General features: G+C 35.2%; 1 protein-coding gene across 1 annotated transcript; it reads left to right on the top strand.

The window, feature by feature from the left end:
• The first annotated feature begins 1,511 nt into the window (after positions 1-1,511).
• Positions 1,512-7,113, top strand: LOC133294253 (protein STRUBBELIG-RECEPTOR FAMILY 2-like). The gene is made up of 15 exons (XM_061492905.1): positions 1,512-1,605; positions 2,238-2,364; positions 2,449-2,520; positions 2,601-2,666; positions 3,019-3,090; positions 3,762-3,833; positions 3,965-4,030; positions 4,104-4,169; positions 4,272-4,600; positions 5,031-5,302; positions 5,398-5,663; positions 5,760-5,907; positions 6,368-6,507; positions 6,618-6,774; positions 6,922-7,113. Exons 1-15 carry the CDS (start codon positions 1,512-1,514, stop codon positions 7,111-7,113), a joined length of 2,139 nt encoding a protein of 712 aa, XP_061348889.1.
• The last annotated feature ends 5,973 nt before the right edge of the window (positions 7,114-13,086 follow it).

The following is a 13,086-nucleotide window of genomic DNA, read 5'->3' as shown; positions in this document are numbered from 1 at the left end:
GCGCTAGTTTGCGCCCAAGCGCGTTAAAAAACCTGACGATGGCAAAATTTGCAGTCTTTGGGCACTCGGGCGCGCATCCCAAAAACGGCACCAACCTAGTTTATTAAAATTGGCATAACTTAAGCTATAGGTCTCCGATTTGAGCGCGGTTTGAATCCACGTGAAGCTAACAGAGAGATCTATAACATAGTATGAGATGAGGACTATAAAGGAAGTATAGAAACCCCAATTTAATAAAAAGTGAAGATAGTTTAGTATTGAACGTAAATGAAATAAGAATATGATGTTAAGCTTAGTTTTAATTATTCCGCAATGTTAAACGGTTATGGTCACACAATTGGTTATTTTAGATTGGGTGTTTTTAAAAAGAAAAAAAAATCTATCCAGATTTTTAATTGAACCAATGTGATTGTAACTATGTTTAATATCATAAAACAATGATAACAAACCGGTTCTAGAACGAGGTGTTACAACCCTCCTCATAATAGAATAGAGATCTCTTTGCATCCATCTATTTCAACAAAACACTTATCTATATCCATCTCAACCGTGTGTCATTTGACCCAATTTCTTATGGTCAAAACAGTTGCTAACCCCAAAAGCTCAATTATTACATAATTTAAGCTTGGCATCTCAAATTTATTATTAAACCATGCATATGGATTCGTGATGAGCTTGGTTTATTTTGAGCCAAACCTGATCTTGCCATATTCATTAGAGTCAAGCCTAAATATGGCTCGTTGCCACACCGAAGAAATTAATGATAGATCAAAATGATGTCTTTGTATAAAACGCATCTCGATTCTAGTAATTTAGCTTCTAATAATACATTCATCAAACTTCCTTTAACTTCCCGAGGGTGTTTTTGAACATCACGACTCACGACCAAACTAGTGATAATTGTTGAGATATATAAAATTATTAATATAGTTTCACCCGTGATGAGGCGTGTTGAGATATATAAAACCATTAATATAGTTTCACCCAGCTTAACTTTTTGAGTTGAATTGATTTTTTACAATAATAAATCATAGTTAATAATTTTCCATTATGCAAAATGTAAATAAGTGGTTCAGGAGCATTGATTACTCAGACTCAGAGTGCCAAGGGCGTGTGATTGCTGCACCTGCCCGTTTCGCGCCAAAAAAAACTAACCATAACGAACTCAGCTACGTGGACCCCACCTTACAAGAAACAAACTCTCGTCACTATAACAGTTAAAGAAAGATCACCGAGCTCACTCACATTGTCACCAGTGAGTGTGTCCAAAACCGTTAGCTTTTCTTTCTTCGATCTTGAAATCTTTTTTTCTTCTCTTCGTCCACTTCAATTCAGTTTTGTGTTTGGGAACCGAGAAAGCTGAGGAAAATCGAAAGAAAATCTGAATTCTGTACTCGAGAATTTAGACCTAATCGACATTTACAGCGAGAAACAATTATTGGAAAGGAACGCAAGGAAAGGAAAGCAAGGAAGGAGTGCCATTGACGGATGGTTCTGATTCTCTGCAAAATATGGTTTGCAACAACGTCTACGTGTATCTCGTCGTCGTTGTCTTCTCGGCAACTTTGATTTCTCAGGGTTTGGCATTTACTGATCCAACTGACGGTAATTCAGAGAACTGTTTATTCATTCTTGATTTCTTGTAATATCCTAGATTAATCTTTTCTTGAAAATGAATAGTTGAAAATTTGATTAAATAACTTTAGTTTGGTTGCTGAAAAAATAGACATAGTATGCGATACGTTGTATTGTCTTTGAATTCAAGATGATATTGAAGAAAATTACGCATACTCTGCATTCTGAATGAATTCAAATTAGTCTCATTCGTGCCTGCAACTCTGTGATTGAGGGCTTACACTTAATTGCTGATTTCACGCTTTTTATTTTACCGTTCGTTGGGGTTTTCTCAGGTTTATTGGCTTCAGCTTTCAGCTTTTATTATTTGATTTTGTTAGTATTTTATAACTACGGTCCATTTTTTAAGTCCTGACAGAAGAACCAAAACAATAGATTACTCGTTATTTAAGATAACGTACAGAAAATCCATGTATTTGTGACTTTTGAGGGTTGTACATTTGTACTTGTACCTGGGGGGGGGGGGGGGGGGGGGGGGGGGGAAAGTCACATGCTTCAGCTTCGCACTCAAATTAAATTGAAATTGTTTTTTGTAGCTCAACATTTCGCATAGCATTCTGCTCTCACTAAACTATATATTCTTGTAATTTTTTTATAAACAGTCACAGCTCTACAGGATCTATACAGGGCCTTAAACTACCCAACAGCGCTGCAAGGATGGAACGGTGGTGACCCTTGTGAGGAGTCTTGGACAGGTGTAGCATGTTCTGGATCATCAGTTATACACCTGTAATGCACCAACTCTGCTGATGATAATCTCATTCAGATTATAATGCCACTAATAAACGTTATTCCTGCACTCTACTCATGCAGCAAAATTCAAGGATTAAACCTCACCGGGTATCTTGGAGGCTCGCTCTATAATCTGCAGAACTTGAAGCAACTGTAAGTAATTGTATAGCTTCAAATTCTTACACGGAATTTTTTATTGTCAAGATGTGCGACTTACCGGGATGTTTCCTTAGTGATGTCAGTTCTAACAACATCGTGGGTGAAATACCAAACGGTTTACCCCCCAATGCCACACATATGTAAGCCTACTTTTCTGCTCATTTGGCTCCTGCATGACTAAATACTATGTTTACTGATGAGTATACCTGTATCTTCGGCAGTGTGTTCTGATGATTCTTCTTTATTGCAGAAATATGGCTTGCAACTATTTGAGCCAAAATATCCCCCATTCATTAACAACCATGAAAAAACTAAGACACCTGTGAGTTACATTAATAATGATTTTTTTCTAAGCTTGATATAGGAGATAATGGGAATACTATTAACCAAAAGTCCATTGACGACTTGTTTCTTTATATTTTGTCGTCTCTGTTGAGTACTATATAGTGGTTTTTACAAGTGGCTGTGAAATTATCGCTTCTTATCTTGCAGGAATTTAAGCCACAATTTCTTGTATGGACCCATTGGCAATGTGTTTACCGGCTTAGATAATCTCAAAGAAATGTATGTCTATTTCATCTGAGTCTTTTGCTACTGCATTTGAATCAAAATAAAAGGAATAAGTGATTCATTGAGTAAAGAGTTTTAATTACTTAAAACCTAAACCATTTCCAGAGATAGGTTTTTCTGAACATTACTAATCTTGAATTTTTTGGATCTGTAAGAGCAAAACGATGAAGCCAATCTAAACCTTCTCAACTTTTAATAATTTACAAGGGAAAAAGTAGTGTGTGTAGTGTGTGTAATCATCAAGGTATTAAATTGCGGTTGCAGTCGTGTTTGCTTTGCGGCTTTTTAAGGCCAATTATGGCAGATGTGTCTGCAATCAAAGCTTGATGGGGAAACAGCGACTACCGCAACAGGGACGTGCATAGAAATTACAATAAATTAAAATAAGCCAAGAGCCAGATAACATAGCCCCCGCAATAGTCACTTTTTGTTGGATGTGCATCCGATAGTTGAGACTTGAGAAACAGTAAACTACTAGATAAAGGCTGCTGCTCTAAAAAAAAGGCTAAGGTTAGCTGAAGTGAAGCACTGTGAAAATTAGATTGAAATTGGATTGAGTCGTGAGAAAGTGAGGTGGCAAATATTTAGTTTTCTTATTTTATTTTTTTTAACTTTTGTTCAATTCTTAACCTGCCAATTTACAAGGGATGATTTCCTTTCATCAGGGACCTTTCATACAATAACTTCACCGGAGATCTGCCAAGTTCATTTGGTTCCTTGACAAACCTTGATAGATTGTAAGCTGCTTCTTTCTTACATCCCTGACCCTCTTTCCTAAACTTGAATCGTATTTCATCTTATACCCACGCAGGACTTTTATTACATAAGGTCATGTTGGTTTGATCTGTAGTGGGGTGCTTATTTGCAGGTTCCTGCAGAATAACAAATTCACTGGATCAGTCACCTACCTGGCTGAGCTCCCCCTCATTGATTTGTAGGTTATTTCTAACAAAAATTCACATTGTATGATTTCTGTTCTATTATTTACTCATTGTCTTTTTTGTCAGGAACATTCAAGAAAATCTGTTTAGTGGCATTCTTCCACTGCAATTTCAGACTATACCAAACTTATGGTTAGTGATAAATGTTACCAGTTTTTATTACCTACAGTTCCTTTCTTGGTTATGAAATAATGAACACATGACATCGAAGAATCACACTCTACCCTCGATTAGGATTGGAGGGAATAAGTTCCATCCAGTGGACAACTCTCCTCCCTGGGCATTTCCTTTAGACGGTGTACCAGGTGAGCAAAATACTAGTCGCCCACCCACAACTCAGGCAAATGCCATCGAAAACTATGCTCCTCCTAAAGTAAGAAAGCACAAGAAGAAAGGCATGGGTCCTGGAGGAATAGCTTTTGTGGTTGGTGGAGTTACATTAATTGTAACGGGAATGGCGCTCTTCATTGCAATCCGTTTGAATAGATACCATACACAGGGGCTAAAGAGCTTGGAAAGCAACCATAGTTCAATGCCTTCTCATCCAATCAGTGCAGCCAAAGGTAATTCTTACAGAGAGGCGTATAGATGGTGAGGCACTCTTAGTCAAAGCAAAAACACCAGATAACTGAATCCTCTCCTAAAATTGAAATGATATCAAAATTCTTCTGTTCATTCCATATGCAATTTTGACATTAAAATGACTGAATATACAGTCATACAATTCTAATTTCTAACTCAGCTGAAGACTTTGGTGGGGGAGCGAGTAAAAATTAGGGATGCACCTAAGCATGTGTCCTGTGAATATACATTGCCAATTTTCACTCAATTGTCTCATCTTCCCGTCCTTTTTTCCACTTAATTTCTTGCTGTTTCGGTTTCTGTTTCATATGTCCGGATGCCATTCCATTTACTAGTTCTGTAAGTTCATTTCTTTTTTTAATCATGCTTTTTTATTTATTTATTTTTTCTTTCCATTTTTAATGGGGATAGAGGTCTCTTCTACGGCCCTGGATAAGAGCCTCCAAATCCCACCTTTTAATGCTGCATCCCTTTTGGGCCCAAGGCGATTACATTCCCAGAACCATAAAGGGACGGGGGAAACGTCAAGAAGAAGTTTTTCAGAAAGAGACAGACTTACTGGAAGGACGAAGGTTTATACAGTAGCGGAGATTCAATTGGTTACAAACAGCTTCAATGAAGACAACCTTCTGGGGGAGGGATCTCTTGGCCCCGTTTACAGGGGTGAATTTCCAGATAACAAGGTAAAATTTAAAGCTGCCTTTTAAACAGTAAATCACGTTAAGATTTCAAAACTGTTTCTTTCAATTTATAACACATTTATTCTTCTTTTTGAAAGATTTTGGCTGTGAAGAATATCAACATGGCGGGCTTGTCTTACAGTGAAGAGGAGAAGTTCTTAGATGTAGTTTGTACCGCCTCCCGTCTGAAGCACCCGAACATCGTTGCACTTAAAGGTTACTGTTTGGAGCACGGGCAACGTCTTCTTGTGTACGATTTTGTCAGAAATTTGACTCTAGACGAAGCTCTTCACAGTGAGGCTTACAAACCTTTATCGTGGGCCCTCCGACTCAGGATTGCTCTCGGTGTTGCTCAGGCTCTCGAGTACGTTCCATGTTGCCACTCAAATTCATTTCTTATTAAATATGAAAGTAGAATCCTGTCCCAATTCTTAAACGTGAAATACACAAATGTTTACAGCTATCTGCACTCGACGTTCTCTGCTCCTGTTGCCCACGGCAACTTGAAGGCTGCCAATATTCTACTGGATGAGAATCTGATCCCTCGTGTTTGTGACTGTGGCTTGGCTGTTTTGAGACCATTGACGAGCAATAAAGTCAAAACTCGGGTAAGTTTTTGCAAGAATCAGCTTCATGTTGAAATGGGGGATTGCTGCTAAGGTTCTCGAGGTTGAAGTTATACCTAACATTAAGCTTTTAGCTCCACCAGTTAAAAGATAGCTCGACAATAGCAGTTACATTTGCTCAATGCTCACAGTATTTGCTTTTAGTTTTTGGATGATTTATTGTTATCAAAAACAAATTCTTTTTCAAAACTGACCAATTGAAAAACGTACGTGGCAGTATGAAGACTAGGTGTTGTGTCCGTTGCTCTTGTTCATTAGGTACAATATTTTCTTAAAAAAAAGGAGATTGCGCTTTCTGGGTATAGCTAAAAGCTGCTTAAATTTTATAAATTAACAGTTGCGAGTTGAACCAGAAACTTGGTTACAATTTAAATATGTTGATTGTTAACCAGTTTCGATTTCATATGTACCCACTTACTACTTTGGTAACTGTTGAAAACAGGCTTCTGAGATTGAAATTAGAGATACAGGCTACTGTTCACCGGAACATGGCCAACCAGGAATTGGCAGCACAAAGAGTGACGTCTTTGCCTTTGGGGTGCTGCTTCTGGAATTGTTAACAGGAAGAAAACCTTTCGATGGGTATGACTTTTGTCTATCTTGCTGCGTTTCATTTGTTTCCTCTCCTCTTCCCCTGGGAATGGGGAGCAAGGTGTTGTTGAATGATGGCCTCTGTTTCTCTTGCAACACAGTTCCAGGCAAAGGGAAGAGCAATATCTAGCAAAATGGGCTTCGTCCAGGCTTCATGATGGCGAGAGTCTGGAAAAGATGGTGGATCCGGCAATTAAAAGGACATTCTCATCCAAGGCTCTTTCTCGTTATGCTGATATCATCTCCCTTTGCATACAGGTATTACCATATAAGCACTTAAATATCAACTTATACTAGTTAAGAAAAATGAATTTACTCATGATTGTTAATTATCCATTTCGGTTTTTCAAATTGTATTCACTCTTTTTCTTTGGGTTGCAATGGAACTTCTGTGTCTTTCACAAGCCCGTAAAGGAATTCCGTCCTCAAATGTCTGAAATCGTGGACTCTCTTGTGTCTTTTTCGCAAAAGATCAACTTGAGAGGTCTTTCCGATAGTGCAGCAGATGGTACTGATCTTGATCCCCTTGAGAGGTCTTTCCGTACAACCACCTCACGCTTTATGGTTTCTCCCACATTGAGCTATGTATCAGCTTGATGTACTAACTCAGTTCTACAGAAGCTACACTTACAGTGCAAACAGGTTGACATTAACGTGCTAGAAATTTAAGTTGATTTCTGTTTCTTTTTTCTTTTCCTTGTCTTATGCGGTACAAAATTTTACTTCGTTTGTGAAAACTTACAGCATGAATTAGCATAAATTTCACCTACCGAAGGGTTTATATTGTTTTAGTCACTATGTTTTTTTTTGGACCGTTGAAATGGGGTTTGCTTAATCTGAATAATATTAGTGACATGAATTAAGTTTGGATTCTTTCCCTCATCTTACTAGTCTTTATAATAATAATAATAATGACATGTCGATGATCATTTCGATTGAGCTCTTGGTGGCAGACCCCAGGTTCTCATTTGAAGTCACGTGTTACGGTGTTAAGCAGTTTATTTAAGAACGGCGGGCTATCTAAAGACGGCTGAATCTATACATATGAACTAGTTAAGTTATCTTTGTTACGAATTTTTTAAATTTAATTTTTGTAAATAATTATTTTTTTACTTAAAAAGAATTTCTTAGTACATAGTTTAATAAATAGCTTTAAGAAAAACTTATAATCAAAATACTTGAAAGAGAATTTTTAATGAATTTTTTTACTGCAAAATTAATTAATATAATAATACACAATTTAATAAAGTATAAAAAAATCGTATTTAAAATTTAATAATATAATGACTTAATTTTATGTTACTTGTTTGTTGTGATATTTAGATACATTTTAAAATTTTATATACATATAATTTATTGCATTTATTTTGACATGCTAAGAAGATTTTTTGGGACATAGAAAACCTTTAAAATAGTTACTCTTTTTTTGAATATTTAAAATAGTTACTCTTTATCCTTTTCAGTATAGTTTTATAAGTCAATCTTAATTATGTTTTGATAATTTTTCTCTCAAATAAAAAAATTATTTTTTAAAAAAGCATAATTCCACCCTTTAATTTATTTTTCTTTTAGATTTTAAATTCACCTTTTAAATAGTTTTTGTTACGAATTAATTATCTGAATTATTAAATTAAAACAACATTTTATCTAAAAGTTAACTATGGATGTCTTAACCCCAAGGGTAGCTCAGTTGGCAGCTGAGCTCCCAAGGGATTGCTTGGTGCAGGGATCAAATCCTGCCTCAAGCAGTTTCTTGAAAAATCTTTGGGGGCCAGAGGATAAGCCAAAAAATCTTCGGTTGGGGATTAGTCTCGTCCTTTCTCCGGTTGCGAAGCTTAGTGGACCCACTGTTACAATGAGGGGCTAGCCCAAACGGGCCGTACCCCGAGGGCATGGTGCCCGGAGAAGGTTGAATGAGATACCTACCAAAAAAAAAAAACTATGGATGTCTTCCCAAATTACGCTAATATTATCATTTTAGGTGGCAAAGCATCATTGCTGCAACACAGGAGTTTGGTAACATTAATTCATGAGTAGTGTTAAAGGGAAGTAGCTTTTAGGGAAACGTCATGTTAACTTTTTTTTTTTTTTTTTTTGAACACGAAACGTTATTTTATTTTAATAACTTAGAGACTTTAATTTTCTTGTGCATAAAAGAATAAAAAGATGAATTTGATCAATTAAAAAATTAAATTAGAGGACAAAAGCATTTCCTACGCAATTAATTTTATATAATGTTAATTGTTAATAGTGTGATCTCCAAAAAAATAAAATAAAATTGTTAATAGTGTGGATTCATATGTTTACGCGGATGATGATTTGATGGTGTCGAGTGTGAAAGTTAAAAATGCAATCTTTGTCTATACAATAGCTGCGAGTATGCATAAGTAAGAACATAAAATTTTGTTCTTGCGGAAACCCATGCGCATTGATTATTGCAGCGTTATTCAATATAATTCGTAAAGAGCATGCATTCATATATTATAACAGGTACGCGATTACATAAAAGGCATACGCTTATGTCTTGTATAGGGTCTAAGTAACCTTGATCACTTTGTAGACATGGGCGTCCTCTAACGGGGGTCACACAATGACTTGATGGCTTGGGAGAACGCATCTCGTAACTCGTAAGTCCCTCGTCACTTGGTTGCTTGCTAGGACGATTACTTCCAGGGGGTCAAGTTTATATAAAGAAATCCTATTTATCCATCTATCTATATATTATAAAGGAATACTTCTTTAATTTAAAAAAGTTCTTTAATTGCGTGTATAAATAGGATCATGCATAACAGATTTTTGCTCTATTTTTTTTCTCTTGTTGCTTCTGTATTAATATCCCAATGTTTTTTTAAATTTTGAATTTTAAACTTGATATAAGTGGGAGAGAATTCAAAATTATTTGGTGACAAATATTTGTATTAATATGTCACTGTTTTTTAAATTTTTGAATTTTAAACTTGATATATAGGTGGGAAAACAGTTAAATGTTAAATATTTTTTTGTGGCAGACAATTGTATTAATATCTCACTACTTTCTACACGGGAATTGTTAACCCTATTAATGCTGCATAAAAAAACATTATTTTGTTAAAAATAATAATAAATATTTTGTAAAAAAACAAAATTATTTCGTGTATAAATATAATGTGTTACTAGGTCTTTTCATTTGGTAATCAGCTTCTGTGCACATATTTCTTCTCTTTTCTTCTCTCTCTGTTTATCTTTTTCATCTTCTCAAGTTGTTCTTCTATTAGATGAACATGTAATATTTTTCGTTTTTTTTGTTGCAGCTTTGTTGTAGAGCAAAACCGACGGAATGATTTGGAACCACTAAGATATGTACTTCTGTACTTCCTCATAATAAAGTATGGCATTCTTCTCTATCTGTTTTTCTTTTACAAGTATTTTCTCCATAATTATCTCCATAATTCTTATCTTTTATATTTGTTATAGAAGTTGAGACAAAATATTCTTTCCACTCGGGCAGACATGGTTAAGGAGATCAAGGTATTGGTTTTAACATTTTGATGATCTGACACTAAAATTTTGATCCATTATTTTTATCTTTCTTTTATACGAATTATTTTAAATATAGGACCTAAGTAAATTTGTTGTAGCTGCTTTTGCCGCACCTGCTACAGATACTGATGCTTTCCCAACTGCTGCAGCCGTCAAGGAAGAGGAAAACAAAGAAGAGCCAACTGAAGAATCTGACGATGACATGAGTTTCAGTTTGTTTGACTAATTTATGTTTCAGTTTGTTTGACATGGGATGAATAGACATAATGTACGGTACTGCTCAATTTCTGCTCTTGTTATAAATTTGACTTATGTTTGTGAGATATAAAATATGTCAAATGAGGTGTCGTTGCATAGATCTTAAAAAGTTATGTGAAATAAAAAAAAATCATGTGATTTAGATACCCGAGTCAAAAGTTATGGTCTTCTGAAGTTTTATTGTAAGGGGAGGTAATCGATTACCAAAGGTTACTGTAGAAGTCAGTAGCTCAATTTGGGCTCCCCTGTTTTGGGTAATCGATTACCTAGACATAGGTAATCGATTACCTAGACATAGGTAATCGATTACTGAACTAGGATCCCCTTTCCTTTGTCCAGTTTCTTTTGTGGCTGAGCCTCTTGCTCAGTCACCTGTTCTTCTGTAGCAGGGGCTGCATCTGTTTCTTTAATTCCCTCTCCTTGTTGTTGCCTAGGAGAAGGTTGTGGTGTTCTTGGAGCTTCAGATCACATGGTTCGTGATCCCACTGCCCTCTCCTCTTTTTTTCCCTATGAAAAATCTCATGTTTCCACTGCCAATGGTGGCACTTCCATCATTACTGGTCAAGGTTCCATCCAATTATCCTCTCGGTTATCTCTTGACCATGTTCTAGTTGTACCTAAAGGGAACTTTTCGCGGAAGAATGTCTGATGATAATCATTGGTTTTGTGAGCATTGTACCTATCTGCTACCATATGCCAGATTTGCAATCAACAACACTTACCATAATTATTTAAGCCTTCTCATAATTATTAGGGTTAATTATGAAATTATCTCATAATTAATTAATTAAATTTCTAAATTAACGGTGCGGGTTCTTATATTCTCCCACCTTTTAAGGATTTTGTCCGCAAAATCAGAAACATACTTATCCCCATGGTGGATAGTGAATTGGCCCTTATTAGCCTCTGACATTACCTCCTCTGTCATCGGACCTCTATGTACCACAATCCTTTTCTGAAACATTAACAATCCTTGATCATCCCAAAGATTCTTTCAAAATCTTCATACCAAACACCCCCTAAAGGAAGTGGAGGTTGCAACGCGTGAATTTGATCAATGGAATGTGACTGCGGAAGGAGGATATGGTGTTGTGTATAGAGGAGTTTTGCAAGATGGTTCACATATGCCTATATGGATTGGAAAAGAGCGGTTTCCTTTTGAGCTTACGCATGAACATAACACTTACGAAGCACAAAATAGAAAAGATACGGATTGATTTTGGCTCAGACGACAATTGCATTAGAACTGATGATACAAGAGCCATTATTCCTATGGGTTGGTTTTCTTCACAGCAAGGATACTTAAAGAAAAGAATTTGAACTTCATAATCTAGTGGTTCCCCACTTGTTATAGCAATTCAATTTTGTAGAATGATTTACCCAGCACGATGGACACATTGCACCTCTGGAACATATGTGGTTGCAACTACAGATGGCAAAAAGCACCATCAGAGACACTGCCACAACCACCGCACGTGGCTCTTTTGCTCTTCATTACCTTAAGGCCTAAACCGATTACAATATTTTTTTTGCTTTTTTGCTTTTTTGTTGTGGCACTTTTTCCGTGGAATCAGAATTTAATCGATTAAAAGAAGTTTATAATTGATTAAATATGTAATGGAATAAACAGAGACAAATTGATGTATAGTTTTGAAATGGAGACAAAGTGATTATTTTTTAATTAATAAGGAATAAAATGATCAAAAAGTCGCTAGATTACTAATATTTTTAATACTTGAAGTCTGGTTGGAATGTGTTTTTGTATGACATATAAGTTCTTGTAAAAAAAATATGATAAAAGTAAGTAATAATAAAAAAAATAAAAAATAAAAATAAATGCCTTCCTTTGTAAAATGGTAATATGTCCATTAAATTTGGAATTATCACTCTTTAAATCAGTTCTATAATTTTATTGTATGTCTTATTTTTTGTTAAATTTTTTTATTCTTTTAATTATTATTAGAAATTGAAAATAATAATTTAAGAAATTTAAGAACTATGTGACTCTGAATTCCCTATTACATCAAGGAATACGTAGGAGCAGAGTTTACTCCATCAAGCCAATTTGTTTATTTTTATAATTATGATGTTGATCTTAATTTTAAGTTATTTTATAAACATTTCAATTTAATTTATTATTATTTTTCTTTTTGACTTATGTATCATTAAATTAATTCCTCGTAAATACTTCAAATTAGTTTTCTTTTTAAACTTTATTTTCCTTTAATCAAATGGATAAAATAAAATTCATGCAATCAACATAAGGTAACCATCTTATGATGTATGTGTGTTGGGGTGTTGTGGGGTTTATTCTCCACATTTCCCCGCGCAAAACAAATTCCTAAGCCTTATTCAATTTCAAGACCAGTTTCGAAAAGTAAAATATTTTGCAATTTTTTCCTAATCCAATTTAAATTACTGGCGACTTACAATTTCCACCCCGGTCATTAAACTTATATCTTGATCATTAATTACCTTTTGAGCTTCATTCTTGAAATATATCACTACTTATAGGCCTTCAATTTACATTATTTTTGTACTTTGAGAGTACTTAGCAACTAAACACTTCCTTCTTGAATACTTAAGATGAAAGGTTTGTGAGACCCACTAAGTTTGAAAATTAGCCAAATATCTAGGGAAATTTGGAGAGAATGGTAAGGTTGTCAAGTACCCATAAACTTGGTGGATTGTAAAAGTTTGTCAAGTATCCATAAAGCTTGACCATTAATGAAAGATTTGATCAAGAGACTTCAATCTAGACGTAGATCACAAGTGATGGTAATTGAACCAAGA

Source organism: Gastrolobium bilobum, unplaced genomic scaffold (genome assembly GCF_033153095.1).
Source record: "Gastrolobium bilobum isolate Gb01-03AN ecotype WA unplaced genomic scaffold, APGP_CSIRO_Gbil_v1 utg12283, whole genome shotgun sequence".
NCBI lineage: Eukaryota > Viridiplantae > Streptophyta > Magnoliopsida > Fabales > Fabaceae > Gastrolobium > Gastrolobium bilobum.
This window is presented reverse-complemented; position numbering and strand designations above follow the sequence as displayed.

Bases quoted from the DNA above. Each gene is read 5' to 3' on its own strand.
- LOC133294253 (XM_061492905.1), top strand. From the start codon at position 1,512: ATGGTTTGCAACAACGTCTACGTGTATCTCGTCGTCGTTGTCTTCTCG. The intron at 2,667-3,018 runs GTAAGCCTACTT...CTTATCTTGCAG, and splicing joins CCCCCCAATGCCACACATAT to GAATTTAAGCCACAATTTCT. The intron at 4,170-4,271 runs GTTAGTGATAAA...ACCCTCGATTAG, and splicing joins CAGACTATACCAAACTTATG to GATTGGAGGGAATAAGTTCC.